The 23,052-nt window shown below is 37.7% G+C and overlaps 1 protein-coding gene across 2 annotated transcripts; it reads left to right on the forward strand.

Annotated features, from left to right (window-relative positions):
- The first annotated feature begins 11,742 nt into the window (after window positions 1-11,742).
- On the forward strand, window positions 11,743-17,877 carry C1GALT1C1 (C1GALT1 specific chaperone 1). 2 transcript variants are annotated; one of them, XM_081042108.1, is made up of 2 exons: window positions 11,743-12,002; window positions 14,129-17,877. In XM_081042108.1, the coding sequence occupies exon 2, from the start codon at window positions 14,134-14,136 to the stop codon at window positions 15,088-15,090; it is 957 nt and encodes a 318-aa protein (XP_080898234.1). In that variant the 5' UTR covers window positions 11,743-12,002; window positions 14,129-14,133; the 3' UTR covers window positions 15,091-17,877. The 2 variants fall into 2 exon arrangements, with proteins under 2 accessions (XP_080898234.1, XP_080898233.1); XM_081042107.1 differs by having other exon boundaries at window positions 11,895-12,038.
- Window positions 17,878-23,052: the final 5,175 nt, after the last annotated feature.

A 23,052-nucleotide genomic window follows, 5' to 3' on the forward strand; every position in this document is an offset into this window, starting at 1 on the left:
AACTGACTTATAGCATTTTCTTTTTAAAGGGTAGGGGGTTATTTGTCCTTGGTCAGTAATGTCCCTGAATGCTTGGCTGCTCTCCATAACAGAACTACACCCATCCAGGCCACCAAAAGCAAGGGTTCTATAGGCATTTCTCTGGAACAGCCCTGGGATACAGGACCTTTGACCAACCCATATTGTTGATGTTGCCCTTCAAACCCAGTGGAGGCAGTTTTAACATTTCCTCCGTTAGCCAGACTAGGCAAGATGTATTTCTTCAACAAGCCCCCATCTTGCTAGAATATCCATCCAGCTCCTTCTTTGCCATCAGCATTTACCCTACCCTGCCTAGATCTAGAAGCTGATCCCTCTGGACTAGAGATCCTCCCTTTTCTTCCCCACTGAGTTAGAGAGACAAGACAGCTTTAAAACTTGTTTCTCCTTTCCTCACACATAGTATGCTTGTTTTGACTGTAGGTGAAGGCTCTCCTCATCTACAGTTAGGAAAACTCCTGCTCTTATATCTAACTTTGGAACAAAGAAATCAGTCTTTATTCAGTCACACATGCTTCCTCCACAAAGCATGGCAGTTAGAGTGGAGTGGAGGCCGCAGTGAGGTTGCAGGATACAGGAGAGATAGGGAGAAAAGAAAGTTGAAAGAGAGTGAGGAGTAATCTCTCTCAGGCAAGGGGGAAGATGTCAGCAGAGGGTTAAGCAGGCAGCAGTAAAGAAGATAAATCCATGAGTAAGAAAGGGAGAAGGGACTAAGTACCAAGCTCTATGCTAGATGCTTTACATACACCAAGTGAGGAGGGACTAGAAATGGGGAGAAATTTATGAATGCCATTACACTAGTTCAGGCAAGAAGTAATGAAGAAATTAAGAGAAGGGTGGCAGTTTTAAAAAGAAAGGATAGAAGCAGGATTCACTGTAAAGGGAGTCTCAGCCTGACTTAGCTTAGCAACTGACTGGGTATAGAAGTCAGGGACTAGGAAGATAAGGGGACAGTAATAGAAAAATAACTGTCTGGAAATGGATATAGGCAAGGTTAATCAATTTGGTTTTGCACCTATTTAAGCTTTTAACATTTTTATTACACAAATTTCCAAACACAGAGAAAATGTTGAAGAAAATCTAACGTGGATTGTTCTCTGCACAACATCTTTTTGAGCACTAAAAATGTCTCCTCCCAACCAGCATCCACAGCTGCGGAGATGCAGGGGGTGCCAGGACAGAACAGAGACCACAAGAGCCAGGAGCTGGGCTCTTTGTCTGCGTCCCACAGCTGATCTCTCCTGCCCAGAGAGCAGCATATCTAGCATTTGAGGCAGTAACCTCACCTGAGACATCCAGCTGGGCCCTAGGTCAGACAAAGGACACAAACTGCATACCTGGGACCCTCCCACTGCTCTTTCAATCCTACCTCCATCCTTCCAGAGACTCAAGCTGGCCTCTGAACTAAGGAGTAGTGTCAGATTACAGGGGAGCCTTAGCACTCAGGATCTGGGAAGATCCGCTTGCAGCTCTGACCCAGGGAAAAGGCTGGGAAGAGTGTGACACTGCTGCTCTGGGACAGAAAAGACTCCTCCATCCCCAACCCCCACCTTTTCTGGCCTGCCTAGGGCAGGGCAATTACAACTGCTGAGAAACTCTCAGGGATCAGCAGCAGGGGCAGATGCAGCTCTGGGCTTTTAGCATCTCAGAAATATCCCGCCCACCACACACACACACACACACACACACACACACACACACACACACACAGGGAAGAAGTGCCCTAAGACCTAAGACTCACGAGACCTGGACACAGGACAGGTTGTGTTACTCTAAGTGCACATATCTACAGGCTAGAGTGGAAACTACACTGACTTTATAAAAACTACCATCCAGAACCCATAGCCCCACTCATCTAAAACTGCAATCCCAGGGTCACTCTGGGCACGAGGTGACCGGCTCTGCCTGCAAAAGACACACAGGACTCTTTTTTTTAAATTAAAGTATATTGGGGTGACAATTGTTAGTAAAGTTACATAGATTTCAGGTGTACAATTCTGTATTACATCATCTACAAATCCCCTTGTGTGTTCACCACCCAGTCAGTTCTCCTTCCATCACTGTATATTTGATTCCCTTTACCCTCATTAACCACCCTGCTCCACTTAACCCTCTGGTAACCACTAAATTATTGTCTGTGTCTATGAGTTTCTATTTCTCATTTGTTTTTGTTTTTTTGTTGTTGTTGTTTTTGGTTTATATACCACATATCAGTCAAGTCACACAGTTCTCTGCTTTTTCTGTCTGACATACATCGCTTAGCATTGTAATCTCAAGATCGATCCATGTTGTCACAAATGGTCCTATTTCAGCTTTTCTTACCACTGAATATTATTCCATTGTGTATATATACCACGACTTCTTTATCCATTCATCTATCGAAGGACATGGATAAATGTTTTCAAATTTTGGGGGTAGATACACAGGAGAGGGATTGCTGGGTCATACGGTAATTCTATTCGTAATTTTTTCAGAAACGTCCACACTGCCTTCCATAGCGGCTGCACCAGTCTGCATTCCCACCAACAGTGTATGAGGGTTCCTTTTTCTCCACAGCATGGAGGACTCTTTGGTACAGCAGAGGACAACCTGGAGATTACGTGGTGGGCTTAAGCCAAGACTGACCCTGCTTATTTCTTTTGTTTTGTTTTTGTATTTTTGATATTTTGCCTGTGTTGAGTGTGGGTTATCAGTTGTTTTTACATGTGAGTGTATTTGTTTTTTTCTTTGTTGTTGTTGTGCTTGGTGATTTGCTTTGTTCTGAAATTGCCCTACACCAGGGCCCAGCTAAAGAGGCACAAGATTAAACACAACTAGAGGCCAACGCCAGACCATACGAGAGTATTACCAGGTTTGACCTACAAGTGACATGCCCAGAGGGAATTATCTACAGGCACAAGAGACAATAGGGGCCCCGCCTCATTTGAGCGGTCAACACTCATGCAAGATTATCCACTGTGGGCAGAGCCAAGTCTCACAACTAGTCAGCCTAGGAGTCAATCCCAGGCACTGACAAGCCAAAAGCAATTAAAGATCAACTTTCACAGGACAATATACACAAGAGTCACTTTTGGAGCAAAACATAGGAGAATAAGGAAGTGGTGCAAGTCAAATATAAAGGACACATACTACCTAAGTTAACCCAGAAAAAACTAAGCACTCTAGGGGATCTACCTAATACATCGCAGCAAACACAGAGAGTCAGCCAGAATGAGGAAACAAAGACACATGTCCCAAATAAAAAAAGAAAAGAAACCTCCAGAATTTTAACCAAATGAAATAGAGGTAACCACCCTACTGGAGACAGAATTCAGAACACTGATGATAAGAATGTTTAAGGAGCTTTGTGACAACATAAAGAAGTATAGAGAAATCATAATGAACAACCAGTTAGAACTAAAGAATACAACGACTGAAATAAAGAACACACTTGAAGGAATTATCAGCAGGTTACATCAGGCAGAGGATCAAATCAGTAACTTAGGAGACATGTTAGCATAGATCACCCAAACAGAACAACAAAAAGAAAAAAAGAATAAAAAACAATGAAAATGGTTTAAGAGACCTCTGGGATAACATCAAGCGCAACAACATGTGTATCACAGGAATACCAGAAGGTGAAGAGACAGCAAGGGATCGAGAACATATGTGAAGTAATAATGTCCGAAAACTTCCCTAACCTGATAAAGGAAACCAACATACAAGCCCAGGAAGTGCAGAGAGTTCCAACCAGGATAAACCCAAACAGGTCCACACCAAGACACATGATAGTTAAAATGGCAAAGCTTAAAGACAAAGAGAGACTCCTAAAAGCAGCAAGAGAAAGACAGCAGGTTACATACAAGGGAACTTTTCTACAGAAACATTGCAGGCCAGGAGGTACTCAAAGTGATGGAAAAAAGAGGCCTACAACCTAGATTGCTTTATCCAGCAAGGCTATCATTTAAAATTGAAGGAGAGATAGAGCTTCCCATAAAAGAATAAGCTAAAGGAATTTATTACCACCAAGCCAGCATGGCAGGAAATATTAAAAGGGCTTTGTAAACAGAAGAAAGATGAAAACAATCTAACTGCAAATTTAAAAAATGGCAATAACTATGTAGCTATCAACAATCACTTTAAATGTAAATGGTTAAATGCTCCAATCAAAAGAAGTAGGGTGGCTGAGTGGATAAGAAAGCAAGACCCTTGTATATGCTGTATACAAGAGACTCACCTCAGATCAAAAGACACACACAGGCTGAAAGTGAAGGGTTGGAGTAAGATATTTCAAGCAAATGGAAATGAGAAATAAGCTGGAGTTGCAATACTTATATCTGACAAATACACTTTAAAATGGAAAACATATTAACAGAGAAAGATGGGCACTATATAATAATAAAGAGATCAATCCAACAAGAGGACACACCCCAATACACACAACATAGGAGCAACTAAATATATAAAATAGATATTGACTGACATAAAGACAGAGAGATCAACAGTAACACTATCCTAACAGGAGACTTCAACACACCTCTGAGGAACAAGGGACAGGTGTTCCAGACAGAAAATCAATATGGAAAAAACAGCCTTAAATGACACATTGGACCAGTTGGATTAAATCAATATTATCGGAGCATTTCACCCCAAAGCTGCAGAATACACATTCTTCTCAAGTGCACATAGAACATTTTCCAAGATAAACCACATGTTAGTCCACAAAACGAGTCTTGATAAATTTAAGAAAATTGAAATCATACCACTTGTCTTCTTTGACCACTGTGCTATGAAAATCAGAAATCAAGTACAGAAAAAAACTGGAAGACACACAAATTCATGGAGACTGAATCACATGTTACTAAATAATGAATGGGATAACCATGAGATCAAGGAAGAAAACAAAAGATATCTTGAGACAACGAAAATGAAAACACAACGACCCAAATTCTATGGGATGCAGGGAAAGCAGTCCTTGGAGAAACTTCATAGCACAGCAGGCCTACCTAAAGAAACAAGAAACAGCACTAATCAACAGTTTATCTTTACACTTACGGGATGTGGAAAAGAACAGCAAAATAAGCCCAAAGACGTACAAGGAAGGAAATATTAAAATCAGGGTGGAAATAAATGAAATAGAAACCAGAAAAACAATACAAAAGATCAATGAATCCAAGAGTTCATTTTAGAGAAGATAAACAAAATGGACAAACCTTTAGCCAGACTCATCAAAAAAAAGAAAGAGGACCCAAATTAATAAAATCAGAAATGTAAAAGGAGAAGTGACAACAGACACCACAGAAATACAAAAAAGTTTAACAAATTACTATGAGCAACTATATGGCAACAAATTAGACAATGTGGAAGAAATGGACAATTTTCCAGAAGCATACAACCTTCCAAGGCTAACTCAAGAAGAAACGGATACCTGAATAAACTGATAACCAACCGGGAAATTGATCAGTAATCAACAATTTCAGAACAAACAAAAGCCCTGGACCAGATGGCTTTACAGGTGAATTATACAAAACATTCAATAAAGGGGGTGGGGGGTGGGTGATGAGGGTAAAGGGGATCAAATATATGGTGATGGAAGGAGAACTGACTCTGGGTGGTGAACATACAATGGGATTTATAGACGATGTAATACAGAATTGTACACCTGAAATCTATGTAAATTTACTAACAATTGTCACCCCAACAAATTTAATAAAAAAAAAAAAACATTCAAAAAAGAAATAACACCTATTCTCCTCAAGCTCTTCCAAAAATTTCAGAAGGAAGGAAGACTCCCAAACACTTTTTACGAGGCCACTGTCACCGTGATCCCAAAATCAGACAAAGACACTCCAAAAAAACAAAACTACAGGCCGATATCTCTGATGAACATAGATGCAAAAATCCTCCACAAAATATTAGTGAACAGAATTCAGCAATACATTAAAAAGATCATACACCATGATCAAATGGGATTCATTCCTGGTATGCAAGGGTGCTTCAACATCCGCAAATCAATTAATGTGATACACCACATCAACAAAATGAAAAATAAAAATCATATGATCATATCAATAGATGCAGAAAAAGCATTTGACAAAATCCTGCAGCCATTTATGATAAAAAACCCTTAAGAAAGTGGGAATAGAGGGACCATATCTCAACATAATAAAGGCCATATATGATAAACCCACAGCTAACATCATACTCAATGGGGAAAAGCTAAAACCATTTCCCTTAAGACCAGGAACAAGGCAAGGTTGCCCACTTTCTCCACTTCTATTCAACACTGTCCTGGAAGTTCTAGCGACAGCAATCAGACAAGAAGAAGAAATAAAAGGCATCCAAATGGTAAGGAGGAAGTAAAACTGTCATTATATGCAGATGACATGGTACTGTATACAGAGAACCCTAAAGAGTCCACCAAAAAACTATTAGAACTGATAAATGAATTTAGTAGAATAGCAGAATACAAAAATTAATATTCAGAAATCAGTTGCATTTGTATATACCAATAATAAAATATCAGGAGAAATTAAGAAATCAATCCCATTTAGAATTGCTTCAAAGACTATAAAACACCTGGGAATAAATTTAACAAAAGAAGTAAAAGATTTGCAATCAGAAAATTATGAAACACTGAAGAGAGAAATTAAAGAAGATACAAATAGATGGAAACACATACCATGCTCATGGATAGGAAGAATTAATATAGTTAAAATGTCCATACTGCCTAAGGCAATATACAGATTCAACGCAATTCCTATCAAACTACAAAGGACATTTTTCACAAAAATAGAACATATAATCCTAAAATTTATATGGCACCATAAAAGACCCCAGAAAGCCTCGGCAATCTTGAGAAATAAGAACAAAGTGGGAGGTATAATGATACCTGACCTCAAATTATACTACAATGCTACAGTAATCAAAACAGCATGGTACTGGCATAAAAACAGACACATAGATCAATGGAACATAATAGAGAGCCCAGTAATAAATCCATGCCTATATGGTCATTTAATTTACAACAATGGAAGCAAGAATCTATGATGGGGTAAATACAGTCTATTCAATAAATGATGCTGGGAAACCTGGACAGACACATGCCAAAAATGAAGCTGGAGTAACTCGTTACACCATATACAAGAATAAATTCAAAATGGATTAGAGACTTAAATGTGAGATCTGAAGCCATAAAATTCTTAGAAGTAAATATAGGAAAAAACTTCACAGAGTATCCAGAGTAAGATTTTTGCTGATATATCTCCTCGGGCGAAGGACATAAGAGAGAAAATAAACGTGGGATTGTATTAAACTAAAAAGTTTTTCACAGCAAAGGAAATCATCAATAAAACAAAAAGGGATCCTACTGGTTGGGAGAAGATATTTGCCAATGATATATCCAATAAGGGGTTAATATCCCAAATTTATAAAAAACTCACTCAATTCAACTCCAAAAAATACAAACAACCCAATTAAAATATAGGCAAAGGACATGAAGAGACTTTTTTCTAAAAAGGACATACAGATGGCAGATGTAAGAAAAAATGTTCAATCTCACTAATCATTAGAGAAATGTAAATAAAAACCACAATAATATACCACCTCACCCCAGTCAAAATGGCTATCATCAATAAATCAACAAACAACAAGTGCTGGTGAGAATGTGGAGAAAAAGGAACGCTTGTGCACTGTTGGTAGGATTGCAGATTGGTGAAGCCACTATGGAAAACAGTATGGAGGAATCTCAAATATCTGAAAATGGAACTACCTTATGACCCAGCAATTCCACTCCTAGGTATGTATATGGAGAAATCCAAAACTCTAATTCCAAAAAATGTATGCACCCCTATGTTTATTGCAGCACTATACACAATAGCCAAGACATGGAAACCGAAATGCCCATCGGTAGACAACTGGATTAAGAAACTGTAGTACATTTATACAATGGAGTATTATACAGCCATAAAGAAGAATGAAATCTTACCATTTGCAACAGTATGTATGGACGTAGAGAACATTATGCTAAGTGAAATAAGTCAAACAGAGAAAGACAAATACCATATGATCTCACTTATATGTGGAATCTAAAGAAAAGAATAAATGAATGAACTAATCAGAAACAGTCTCAGAGACATAGAGGAAAAACTGAGGGTTGCTAGACGGGAGGGTGGTGGGGATAAGGGGGAATGTGAGGGGATTAGAAAGCACAGTCGGTAACTACAAGATTGCCACGGGGATATGAAAGTCAATTTGGGGAATGTAATCAATAATGTTGTAAAGATTTTGTAGGATATCCAATGGACACTTATCCCATTAGGGAGACCACCTCAGGGATGATGTAGATGCCTGATCACTGCACTGTACATCTGAAGCTGAAGCTGAACAATAATGAATATCAACTACAATTATATATATATATATATATATATATATATATATATATATATATATATATATATATTTATATATATATGGAACCATATATATATTTACAAGAAGTGTAGTACAGCCTTAGGAATAGAGACAGTGGAAATGCAATGGCTGTGTGTGATGTCAGAGGGATAGTGGATGGGGGGAGGTGGGTTGTCACTATGTGACAGATATAAATGGTAAATGTCTATTACATTGTTTTGTGCATCTGAAACTAATAAAAACAAAATGTCTCCTGTGTTTACCAACATTAAGTACCTGTAGTACGTGTACTTCTTCCGCCCAGAGTTTCACAACTGTTCATCTTCTTTGTTGAAGAAATCTGTTTTTTTGTCTCGTGCATTTACCCAGTCTGATGCAAATAGTCTCATCCTGTTTCCTTTAATATGTTTCTTTGTCCTTCATGCTCCTTATAAACGGGTAGTTGTGTCAAAAGTAGATTTTATTATTCCAGTGAACTGTTGTAGAAAGCCATGTTCATTTCCCAAAGGTCTTTGCAGTGATTTCGAAAATTCGAGTGATCATATGCAACTGAATCGCCAATTACTGGAAATTAATGACTTCTCATGCTGAATAATGCATGCACTTGGCAGGAGGGCTTTACCAAAAATGCATTGTTTCAGTTTTGAATGCAATCTTGCCTTACTTACCTACTGGGTACATGAAGGCAACTAAACTCAAAAGCAACCCTCCCCGACAAGGTGCAGGTTAGTGTTTAGTGAAATGTTTAGTGCAGGTTACTGAAATAAGATGTTTATTTTATGTTTAATATTCCACTACATGGATGTATCATAATTAATTAAACCATTCTCTTGTTGGTGGATGTTCCCCACTTTTGCCATTTTATATACAGCAATGTATTTGCCCTTATACATTTAGCCTTATATTCTGGTGCTTTAATTTCTGGGGGAGAGATTACCTGAAGCAGGTTTGCTGGGCCAAAGAGTATAAATATTCTTAATTTTAACAGATATTAATTGCATGCATTTTTAAGTTAGGGCTATAACGTATAATGGTGTTTTAAAAATGCAATCACCTAATTGCAAGTCAATCATCTTACTAACTTCATTTCCAATGCTAAAAATATTTAAGCTCTGCTTTAAGTAGAGAATGGGTTTTTAGGCAATCTCCCATTAACAGTGCTTTTGGTGTTGAAAATCCTGAGGTTTTTCTATTTCTTGTAGCAATACTTCCAGTTTGGTTAACCTCCCTGTACTAGATATAAGATACATTGTATTTATTTTTTCAGTAGTTCCAGGTGTACAAAATGGCATAGTGATTAGACATTTATATACCTCACAAAGTAATAACCTCCATATGTCTATGTCCCATCTGACAGTGTTCAGTTTTTACAATATCATTGACTATATTCCCCATACTGTACATCCCTGTGACTCTTGTCACTACCAATTTGTATTTCTTAACTGCCTGGTTGTCACTGTCTCTGAACTCTGAGTGTCATTTCTTTCTGTCCTTCCTTGGTGCCTTTTGGCAAGAAGAGACTGGTTCTCTGCATTCTTTAAAAGAAGTATCTTTTCCTCTTGCCCATTTTGTCCCTCTAATTTTGTCCCTTTATTTGCTGGTCTTCAAAAGTAACAAATGCTTGTTATAACCAGTGAAACAACACAATAGGAGGATGTATAAAGAGAAAGTTAATCACCCACACGTCGACCTCCTGATGTAATCAACAGTAACAGCTTGCTGAGGAGCCTTCCACAACTCCTTGCTCATATAAACAGATCAAATATATGTGCACACATAGAAAATTCTGTTCGTACAAAAACTCATAGACACAGACAATAGTTTAGTGGTTACCAGAGGGTAAGGGGGTGGGGGTGGGGGTGAGAGATAAGGGTAAGGGGGATCAAATATATGGTGATGGAAGGAGAACTGACTCTGGGTGGTGAACACACAATGGGATTTATAGATGATGTAATACAGAATTGTACACCTGAAATCTATGTAATTTCACTAACAATTGTCACCCTAATAAATTTTAAAAACAAGAAAATTCTGTTCGTTTTCAGCAAAGTATAATCATACTGTACACATTATTCTGCAACTTGTGTCACTTAACTATATACATATACATATGCACATACATATACATATATCTACATGTGAAAATAGACAATATATATTATTTAACAAAATACAGTGAATATACTCTGCAGTCTTAAGTTCCTTTCCAGTTCTAAAATTCATTTTTGTATTTCTTTAAAGGATATAACACTATTACTATTATTTGTAATCAGTTGTTTGTCTTTCTTCTCTGCTAGACTGACAGATTCATGAAGGCAGGGAACTAATTTTGTTCACCACTGTAACTCCAGAATTTAGGAGTGCTGCCAGGATAGTAATTGCCTAAAATCGATTTGTGCATTGTCTCAGTGCTTCTTGAAACCTTCAGTCTACTTAAACTAGGTCATTACCAATAGTCAAATAAACGTGTCTTTAGGAGCTCAGGCGTGGAGTAAGTCACCACTCAGCGTTATTTGGATGGAAGCTAGTTAACAGTACGTTTTAAATGTTTGTAAGAATTTGTACTTTTTTAGCAAAACCCGTCTGTCACAAAAATCAATTTAAAAAGATGGCATGTTCAGTGTAATTTAGGAGACCTGGATTCTAGTCCTACCTCTGACATTAATTTCTCTGTGGCCTTTAGAAAATGCCTTATCCTTTCTGGTCCTGGTTCCTCATCTGTAGCTCTAGCATTCATTAATTCCAAAAACGTGTACTGTCTACTACAGGCTAGCAGCAGGCTAAGTGCTAGTGATACAGGGGTAAAAAATAATAGCCAAAATTCAGTGAATGCTTACTTTATGCTTGGTCCTTTGTTGGAGTCATATGCACTATCTCATTTAACCTCCTATGAAATAGCACTACCGTGATATTTTCTGTACTTTACAAAGGAGGGAACTGAAGCATAATGAGGTGAAGCAACTTTCCTAGCATACCAAAGAGCACAGTGAAGACGGATTGGATTCCAGACACTGGAGCTTCAGATGTCCTTCCAATAACCACAGTGAATCCTTGCCTTCATAATTCGATGTTTATTTCAGTGGCTTCCATTTTGGCCCAAGCCTAGGAGTAACGGAGGAGTACATTAGAGAAACCATTGAAAGGTATGCCAACAAGAGCTGCAACCAGCAATGCTCTTCCTTACTCTCGCAGCTTTCACGCCCCGAAAATGAAGAGGTCCTACGCCTGCACACCTCTCTAGGCGTCCCATTGGTACAGGCGACCGTGCGGATCACGCCAGCAAGACGCGCCTCTCTGACCTCCGCAGAGGGCGGGGAGAAAGGACGCGCTGCGTGCGCGCTGCGTGCGCGCTGCGCGCTTGGTCTTTCCGACGTCTGCGCGGGCCGATGTCTCCGCCTGGCCAAGGGCTCATTTGGCCCGCCCCGCTGCCTGCGCTGTCGCGGCGTCCACTTCCTGGCCCTACCCACCTCTAGCGAAACCAACGAGGTTACACCGCCTGCATCTAGAGCAGCCCGACCAGGAGCGTACCCGAGGGGCGCGCGCGAACGTGAGAGGAAAGCGGTGCGCGGGTGTGTTTCCCCCCCCCTGAACCGTTCTAGACGCTGGTGAGTGCTGGGGGCATCGGCCTGCATCTGGAGCGGCCCCCGGAGCGGCCCAACCCCGCCCTTCTTTGGGGGATGGCCTGGGCCTTGGCCCACTCCCAGCATGCTGTATGCGGGGTACCCGGGCAGGTGCAGTGGGAGTAGTGCGGGTGGTAGACCGAGAACCGCCTTCTTGAAGGCCCTCTTTGGCCCTGCAATGGGATCTTGAGGTGACCATGTCCTCCCTCCTGGTGTCCATTTCGTCCTCCCTTTTCTATACCCCAAACATCCTCACCTTCTAAAACGATGCATCTCAGAAAACACTGGTATTGTCTGCTTTATTTGTGCCTGTGTGCAGTTTTAAGTTTCCCTCTCCTCTGCACCAAATATCCTATCATGTGCATCTCCCGTGTTACATTTTTTTGCCACCCGGATGGATAAAAAGATCTCTTTGTAATAATTGGTGCAAATAAGCCATAAGTAGAGTCCCCATCGGGAAGAATTCTGACATACATATACATTATTAAGCTAAGAGACACGTGTGAATTATCATATATTAGCCGGAAATGAAAATAAGCATAATATGAAGTGCGAAAATTCTATCTAAATCAATTTTAGAGTGCATCTGACAATTATAATATTAAGCAGAGCTTGTTTCCTGTCAATTTTCTTTTCCTTCTTAGAGCTGTGTTTATTGACCAAGTTCTGTGAGTGGCACAGGAAAACCATCCTGCCTCTTTCCCCACCCCCACACCCCCACTCAGGAATTACATCTGCCAAGCTATTCCACACCTTGTCCTTCTAGTACAAGTCCAAGTCCATTTCCTGTAGAAGAAAATCAAGGGATGGTTTCCTTGTAGCAGTGTAGTGATGTCGTGTCCAAAGTGTCAGCTATGGTTAAAAATCCCACAGGTTTTTGTTTTTTTCATTTGTAGGAAAACAAGGTTATTCAGTAACTTATTTATTAAATTCTCGACAATATCAATAAATTCTCAAATGGCTCAGGGGCAGTAGAAGCACTGTTGAGATCATTATTCTGTAATAGAAAAGGCATTAAATTGATGTCAGGAAGATCTGATTTCTAGTTCAGTTCTACCACTAACTAACTGTGTGACTTTGGGTCAGTTACTTAAACTCTCTGGACCCTCTCCCTATCTGTAAAATGACAGAAATTACATTAGGTAGCTTCTAAGACCCTTTTCAACTTTAAGAGACAAAGGGAGAATCTGAGTAGCTAAGTACACCATTCCTTGTGGAGATAGAGGGGAGATTGGGAAAATCTCAACAGTTCTATTTAATGTTGGGTTTTCTTTTAATTTATAATTTAAATAAAAGTGTAAACTTTTCTCCTTTTATTTCCCCAAAGAATAAGAAAATGCCTTGGAGGAAATAAAAATGTTCATTAATGGTTCCCCAGATATGCCTGTATTGAATCAGTTCTCATTCAAATAATTTAACTATTTTCATTGTGGGCTTTGATTACATGAGTTAGTTGGGATACTGTATTGGAAACCATTTAGTCTTAGGAACAATAGGGTAAATATTAACATACACTGTGTCAATTTCAAGAAACTTGCTTTAGATGTACTCAAAACACCCAAGGACAACAATCATCGGTTAAATAAAGCACTAGGTTGAGAACAAAAATGCCAGCACAGATACCATTGATTTGCCAATTGTGGGTGATTTTATCTGTTCAATTTAAGATTTTGATGTAAAAGTCTGTATCTGAGGAGGTATTTAAATATAATGCAAGCTTCTGATATGAAATTCCTTTAAACAGAGTGATGGAAGGATAACCTATGTAACATTGGCTTCTCGAGTTAATGCTTTTAGTACTTGGTTAATTAAATAGATAAAGTACAAAAATAGCCTCCCAGAAATTCTGCAGAGAGGTGTTGCTGCAAAGTTCCAGTTTATACTGAACAGTATAAATTGGAAGCTAATTATTATTAGACCCTTTGGTACTTACATGCAACTAACTTGATTTCAAATTTGGGAACCTTTATTTAATGTTAAGAGCAAAATGTAAGTATATATATGGAATACCAAATCAAATCACTAGGCTAATCCTTTTCTTTTAAGTATCCTAAGGATTTTTTTCTTCTTTATAGGAAAAATGCTTTCTGAAAGCAGTTCATTTTTGAAGGGTGTGATGCTGGGAAGCATTTTCTGTGCCTTGATCACTATGCTAGGACACATTAGAATTGGTTATGGAAATAGAATGTACCACCATGAGCATCATCACCTACAACCTCCTAAGAAAGAAGATATCTTGAAAATTTCAGAGGATGAACGCATGGAGCTCAGTAAGAGCTTTCGGGTATACTGTATCATCCTTGTAAAACCCAAAGATGTGAGTCTTTGGGCTGCAGTGAAGGAGACTTGGACCAAACACTGTGACAAAGCGGAGTTCTTCAGTTCTGAAAATGTTAAAGTGTTTGAGTCAATTAATATGGAAACAAATGACATGTGGTTAATAATGAGAAAAGCTTACAAATACACCTTTGATAAATATAGAGACCAGTACAACTGGTTCTTCCTTGCACGCCCCTCCACGTTTGCTATTATTGAAAACTTAAAATATTTTTTGTTAAAAAAGGATCCATCACAACCTTTCTATCTGGGCCACACTATAAAATCTGGAGACTTTGAATATGTGAGTGTAGAAGGAGGAATTGTCTTAAGTATAGAATCAATGAAAAGACTTAACAGCCTTCTCAGTGTCCCTGAAAAGTGTCCTGAACAGGGAGGGATGATTTGGAAGATATCTGAAGATAAGCAGCTAGCAGTCTGCCTGAAATATGCTGGAGTGTTTGCAGAAAATGCAGAAGATTCTGAAGGAAAAGATGTATTTAATACCAAATCTGTTGGGCTTTTTATTAAAGAGGCAATGACCAATCACCCTAACCTGGTAGTAGAAGGATGTTGTTCAGATATGGCTGTTACTTTTAATGGACTGACTCCAAATCAGATGCATGTGATGATGTATGGGGTATACCGTCTTAGGGCATTTGGGCATATTTTCAATGATACATTGGTTTTCTTACCTCCGAATGGATCAGACAATGACTGAGAAGTGAAACAAGAGCATGTACATGATCACTGTAGAGGACATGTGTTATTTGTAGTGACTACATATCTAACAGCAGTATGTTTCTTTTTTTTTTCTTTTTTAGTTTGGTGGCACTGGTTTAATCACACATTAAAGTTTAGTGATACATTTTAAAATAGGCTGTTTTTTCCCTTAAAACACATGTGAAAATTTCAAATATGTTGGAAAGAAATGTTTTAAGAATAATAATTTTGCAAATAAAGGCTATATTTATAAATACTATATTTATGTGAAAAATTCTAGATTACGAACATTAAAATCTGTGGCATATTTTTGCTGATTGGTTAAAAATTTAATGTCTTTTTAGCTGAGATATGCAAATGGATCTCTAGTTGTGATTTTGTGATTAAAGTAAAACTTAGCTGTGTTTCCATTACTTTTAATCTTGGTTTATGTTCTAAGCCTTCACAAGTGCCACTGGATTTGCTTTTTCAAAATATACATCCAGGCAACAAAGGAAATGTTCCCTACCAATGTAAAAGTGAAAGTTGAAATCTATCCTTGAGAGAAAAAGTAAAAAATATTGTAAAGGTTAATAATTTTCCTGGGAGCTAATCTAGTGGCATTCCTCAGCATACACAATTTCAGTGTAACTCTCTGTACTTCTCTATGCAGATACTACTGAAATTGGAGTGGTGACTATGAAGAATGTAATGTCATTTAACTCTGCTCTTTCCCTGTTAACCAAACTCTCAGCTGTGGCTTGGATAAAAATATATCAGTTGAGATTTATTTACTTCAGCTGGGCAAATGAGTTCTGTAGAAGTCTTCTTTGCAAAACTTCTTTTGGCAGTCGGGCAGTTTTACTTACCTGAGTTGAGTGCACCCTGGTTATGTTTACCTGTTCAAATTCTGAGATTTTCCCCATGTTCATGGTTGTACCGTATCCATCTGTTTTTAGTATGGAAGGCTTAACCTCATCATTCATCTTGGATTATCATACCATTTGCCTAATTTCAGTGGCTACCCAGTAGCTTCATCCGTGGTGGATACCCCATGGTTCCTGTCCTTACAAATGTGTAAAATACTTGGACCTGACTTATCCTATAATTGGGCCTGCACATGCTATGTTAAGTCAGGTCCATAAGACCCCCTAGGGTCCATGACATATTAGAGATCAATATTTTCTGTAACTGGCCTCATAATGTTAATGGACTCCCACAGCTTTTGCAAAGCAGAAAGAATTTCCTCAAGAGGGCGTTGGACTTCAAATTATTGATCATCAGAGTATTGTGTAAAAGTGCTTTGTTTTAATTTATCTGATTTTCCTTATTTGGGCTTTTGGTTAAAATGAAGAGTTATTAATTTTGAAAAACAATAAAAACCCATTTATCAGGCACCCTAATATGTGGTCTCAAATGCAGTTACTATAGATCAAATCATGTTTGGTGTGAGTACAATGATAGACATTATCTCACTGACTGTGACACCCAGTTTATTTGTCACCTTGCCCCAAACCAATATATTAAATTTCTACCGTATTTATCATCTTCATTTACATTAGTGTGTCAAAGTATAGTTGTAATATATCAGATAATGCATTCCATTGTTTGATTTCCTAGTGGGTTGCTAAGGTAACAATTGCTTTTAAACCATATTGATGCTCTTGATTATATTTATATACATGAGTATTCTTTTATAAAATGTTAGTTGTTTTAAATAATATGTTGTCTCTTTGAACTTATTTGTACCCAGTCTTGTAGATAAAATCTGAATCAGGAACAGAAAATAGTACTACTGAGGTAATGGTTACAGATTTGATCACCATGCATTCAATAGCCAAAAAAATGTAGCTTTTAACCCCACTCTGCTATTGGAGGAAGAGTTGGGAAGAATGAAGGTCTTATGGAAATTGATCATAATTGTGAATATATAACATAGGTGTAACAAATTCTGAAAGTGTGAAACCCACTGACTGAGACATGAATGAGAGAAAACTTGAAGATTCTTCTAAAAGTTGTATTTAATCTTTCTGTTTGTCTTGAATGCAGTGAAAACTGCAACCTAACTCTTAGTACCAGGCCATCTCCTTACACAAGTTCAATGACTAGATCTTCCTTCTCAAAATTATTAAAACATTGGATTTGGAGCAAATTACAGAATAGACCCCTTGACTTCTTTTTTTTTTTAATGTAGTTAAAAGATTGCTTGTGTGTCAAAACTGAGTTGTAATGCTCACGTTTTTCTGTAATGCATTAAACATACCTATCTATTGTGATTTCTTAGAGCAGGGCACATATGTATTAGAAAAGTTACTGAAAGCACAGAGTCTAGTGATGATGTACCACTAATCTGCCCTACATTTGTTAAGAATATGGTGTTCCATTTAGTGCCAGCTGGCTTGGATTGATGCATTCAATGTCTGTCTGAGTGATTATATGAAGAGCATGTTTATAAAAGTTCAGCTTTCTTTTGGCATACAAAGAAACTCAGAAATGTTTGCCAACCTCCCTGCAAAGAAGTCTTCCAAAGTTTATTTAATTCCGATATCGTCAACAATAAAATACTATAAAGCATTAAAGTGTAATGGGAACAATGACTTGTTCGAAAAAGAATGAAATGATGGTGTCTCCCTTATTCAAAAAAGAGAAGTCTACCTTTACTAGTGTGGAGTCTACACCCTATATTCTTTGTATGTATTGAATATATATAATCTCAAAACTAGGCCAGGTATTTTGTAGAAAGTAAAAGGATCCTAAACTCATGGTTCATACAGAGTCAAATAAATAATCACTTTGTGTGTTTTGCCTGAGCAACAAAACAAGCTTTAGCTTATTATTAGAATATGGTGTTCTATTTGCCTTAAAAGTCCTCAATTTGATAAACGCTATTTCTTTTATACCACATGATTATCATTATTTTGGTAGTTTTTACTGATGCCATGCAAGACTGGCCACATTGGTTATCGCATTGCTATTGCACTTTGGCGAAAGCCCTGATATGAAGACTCAGATTTTTTATGGATGGATGGGAGTGAGGGAGGAAGTGTGCCCTTAATATATGACAGGCTTGCACTTGAAAAAAATTAAGAAGTGCTTTAATCTACTTATAAGAGACAACCACATAGGTACTTCACGTGTTGAATGGGGACATCCTAACTGTCAAAACATCAGCCCCATATCACTGAAGGGAAAATGAAAAAAACTGATGCTAGCTTGATGGAAGACTACTGGTACTGAGAATCTTTTCCCTATTTGCCACTATAAGGCACTTACCTCTAAAAGGAAGCTTCAGGGAATACTGCCCATTCTCCATTCCAGCAGTCCAATAGAAATATAATGTGAGCCATATGTGTAGTTTCAAGTTTTCTTTTTTAAAATTAAATTTATTGGGGTGACATTGGTTAGTAAAATTATATAGATCTCAAGTGTACATTTCTATAATACATCATCTATATATTGTGTGTTCACCACCCAGAGTCAGTTCTCCTTCCATCACCATATATTTGATCCCTCTTTCCTTTTTCTACCATCCCTCATCTCCCATTATCCTCTGATAACCACAAACTGTTGTCTGTGTCTGAGCTTTTGTTTCTTTGTCTTGTTCCTTTATTGCTTTCAGTTTTGTATCCCACATATAAGTGAAGTGATACGGTTCTCGACTCTTTCTGACTTATTTCGCTTGGCATGATAATCTCAAGATCCATCCATGTTGTTGCAAATGGCAATATTTCATCTTTTCTTACGGCCAAGTAAGTATTCCATTGTGTATATCTACCACATCTTCTTTATCCACTAATCTATTGAACAACGCTTTGATTGTTTCCATGTGTTGGCCACTGTGAATAATGCTGCAGTGAACATCAGGGTACATATATCTTTATGGATAAATGTTTTCAGACTCTTTAGGTAGATATGCAGAAGAGGGATTTCTGGGTCATATGGTAATTCTACTCTTTTTTTTTCTTTTTCCTCATTCTTTTTTTTTAATTTATTGGGGTGACAATTGTTAGTGAAATTACATAGATTTCAGGTGTACAATTCTGTATTACATCATCTATAAATCCCATTGTGTGTTCACCACCCAGTCAGTTCTCCTTCCATCACCATATATTTGATCCCCCTTACCCTCATCTCCCTCCCCCACCTCCCCTTACCCTCTGGTAACCACTAAACTATTGTCTGTGCCTATGAGTTTTTGTTTCTCATTTGTGTTTCTTGTTTTGTTTTTTGTTTACAGACAGAAAAAGCAGAGAACCCTATGATTTCACTGATATGTGGTAATTCTACTCTTAATTTCTTGAGGAACCTCCATACTGTTTTCCATAGTGCCTGTACACATTTACATTCCCACCACCAGTGTACGAGGGTTCCTTTTTTCCACAGCTTCCAACACTTCTTACTGTCTTGTTGATGATAGCCATTCGAACAGGGGTGAGGTGATGTCTCATTGTGGTTTTGATATACATTTCCCTAATAGCTACTAAAGTTAAGCATTTTTTCATATATCTGTTGGCCATTTGTTTTTGGGAGAAGTGTCTGTTCTGGTCCTCTACCCATTTTTTAATTGGATTTTTTGCTGTTGTTGAGTTGTACTAGTTCTTTATATATTTTGGATATCAGTCCATTATCTGAGGCATTGTTTGCAAATATCTTCTCCCATCCCATTTGGTTGGTTGCCTGTTTGTTATGGTTTCTTTTAATGTGCAGAAGCCTTGTAGTTTGATACCGTCCCATTTATTTGTCTTTTAAAAAAAATCTTTTTTCTTATATTTTTTTTATTAAGGAATATTGGGGAACAATGTGTTTCTCCAGGGACCCTCAGCTCCAAGTTGTCCTTCAATCAAGTTGTGGAGGGCGCAGCTCAGCTCCATGTCCAGTTGCCGTTTTCAATCTTTAGTTGCAGGGGGTGCAGCCCACCATCTCATGCGGGAATTGAACCGGCAACCTTGTTGTTGAGAACTCGCACTCTAACCAACTGAGCCATCCGACCACCCCCTCTGGAAGATCAGCTGCCACTCATTGTCTTCAATCTAGTTGTGGACAGTGCAGCTCAGTGGCCCATGTGAGAATCAAACTGGCAACCCTGTTGTTCAGAGCTCATGCTCTAACCAGCTGAGCCATCCAGCCACCCCCCGTTCATTTATCTTTACTTTTACTTCCCTTGCCTTTGAGGCCAAATTCATAAAATCCTCTTTCAACCCAAGATCCACAAGTTTAGTACCTATGCTTTCTTCTTTGCAATTTATTGTTTCAGGTCTGATGTTTAGGTCTTTGATCCATTTTGAGTTAATTTTGGTATATGGTGACAGCAGTGTAGTTTCATTCTTTTGAAAAGCATGTGGCTTTCCAATTTTCCCAGCACCATTTATTGAAGAGGCTTTCTTTTCTCCACTGTATATTTCTGGCTCCTTTGACGAAAATTATCTGTCCACATATATGTGGGTTTATTTATGAGTTTTCAAGTCTATTCCATTGGTCTGTGTATATGTTTTTCTGCCAAACCCATGCTGTTTTGATTATTGTCATTTTGTAGTACAAATTGAAGTCGGGGAATGTGGTACCTCCAGCATTATTCTTTTTTTCTTAGGATTGCTTTGGCTATGTATTCAGGGTCTTTTGTGATGCCATACAAATCTGATGATGTTTTGTTCTATTTCTTGAAAACAACTGCCATTGGGATTTTGATGGGAATTGTGTTAACTCTGTATATTGCTTTGGGTAATATGGCCATTTTAACTGTTGATTTTTTTTATCCATGAACATTGAATATCTTTCTATTTCTTTCTGTCTTCTTCACAATTTCTTTTAAAAATGTCTTATACTTTTCGGTGTGTTGATCTTTCACATCCTTTGATAAATTTATTCCTGGGTATTTTATACTTTTTGTTGCAATTGCAGAAGGAATTGTTTTTTTCGTTTCTCTTTCTGAAAGTTTATTATTAGTATATAGGAATGCAGTGAATTTTTGTACATTGATTTTTTGTAGCCAGCAACTTTACTGTATTCGTTTATGGTTGTTAATAGTTTTTTTGGTGGTGTCTTTACAGTTTTCTATATATATGTATGGTCATGTCATCTGCAAAAAGTGACAATTTAACTTCCTCATTCCCAATTTGTATGCCTTTTATTTCTCTCTCTCACCTGATTGCTCTGGTTAGGACTTTAAATACCATGTTGAACAAGAGGGATGATGGGAGCAACCCTGTCCTGTTCCTGATTTTAGAGGAAAAACTTTCAGTTTTTCACCATTAAGTATGATATTAGCTGAGGGTTTGTTATATGTGGCCTTTATTATGTTGAGGTACATTCCTTCTATACCCATTTTATTAAGTGTGTTAATTATAAATGGATGTTGTGTCTTATCAAATGCTTCTTTTGCATCTATTGATATAATCATATGATTTTTATCTTTTATTTTGTTTACGTGGTGTATTACATTGATCGATTTGAGTGTGTTGAACCATCTTTGTGTCCCTGGAATGAACCCCATTTGATCATGATGTATAATCTTTTCACTGTATTGTTGTATTTGACTTGTCAAAATTTTGTTTAGGATTTTTGCATCTGTGTTTCTCAGAGATATTAGTCTGCAGTTTTCTTTTTTCATGTTACCCTTACAAGGTTTTGATATCAGGGTAATGTTGGCCTGATAAAATGAGATAGGAAGTATTGCCTCTTCAATTTTTTGGAAGAGTTTGAATAGGACAGATATTAGATTCCCTTTGAATGTTTGGTAGAATTCACTAGTGAAGTCATTTGGTCCTGGACTTTTGCTTTTGGGAAGGTTTTGGATCACTGATTCAATTTCGTTACTGGTGATCGGTCTGTTTAGATTTTCCAGTTCTTCATGGTTCAGCTTTGGAAGGCCCTATGTTTCTAAGAACTTGTCCATTTCTTCTAGGTTGTTGAATTTGGTGGCATATAGTCCTTCATAGTATTCTTGAATGATCCTTTGTATTTCTGTGGTGTTCATGATAACTTCCCCTTTTTCATTTCTGATTTTGTTAATTAGTGTCTTCTCTCTTTTTATCTTAGTGAGTCTAGCCAAGGGTTTTGTTACTCTTTTCAAAGAACCAGCTCTTTGTCACATTAATTATTTCTGTTGTCTTTTTGTTCTCTATTTCATTTAATTCTGCTCTGATTTTTGTTATTTCCTTTCTTCCGCTGACCTTGGGTTTCACTTGTTCTTCTTTTTCTAGTTCTTTAAGGTGTAACTTGAGGTTATTTATTTGGGATTTTTTTTGTTTCTTGAGATAGGCCTGTAATGATATAAATTTCCCTCTTAAAACTGCTTTCGCTGCATCCCAAAAATTTTGGTACGATGTATTTCCATTGTCATTTGTTTCTATGTGTCTTTTGATCTCTCCTCTAATTTCTTCTTTGACCCAGTCGTTCTTTAAAAGTATGTTGTTTAATCTCCATGTATTTGTGTGTTTTTCCTGCTTTCTTTTTGCAGTTAATATCCGATTTCAAAGCCTTGTGGTCAGAGAATATGCTTGGTATGATTTCAATCTTCTTAAATTTGCTGAGGCTAGTTTTATGTCCCAATATATGGTCTATCCTTGAGACTGTTCCAAGTACACTAGAAAAGAATGTATAGTCTGGTGTTCTAGGATGAAGCTATCAATGTCAATTATGTCCTTTTGGTCTAATGTGTCATTTAAGGCTGATATTTCTTTACTGATTTTCTGTTTGGATGATCTATCCATAGCTGTCAATGACATATTTAGGTCATACTAAATATTTAGGGACATATTTAGGGACATATTTAGGGACATATTTAGGTCCCTACTATAATTATGCTTTTGTCGTTTTCTCCCTTTAGTTCTGTGGGTGGTTGCTTTGTATAATTTTTTGCTCCCTGTTTGGGGGGATATATATTGATAAGTGTTACGTCTTCCTGTTGTGTTGACTCCTTTATCATTATGAAATGTCCATCTCTGTCTCTTGTTACCTTTTTTATCCTGAAGTCTGTTTTATC

This window comes from Rhinolophus hipposideros (genome assembly GCF_964194185.1).
Source record: "Rhinolophus hipposideros genome assembly, chromosome: X".
Classification (NCBI taxonomy): Eukaryota; Metazoa; Chordata; class Mammalia; order Chiroptera; family Rhinolophidae; genus Rhinolophus; species Rhinolophus hipposideros.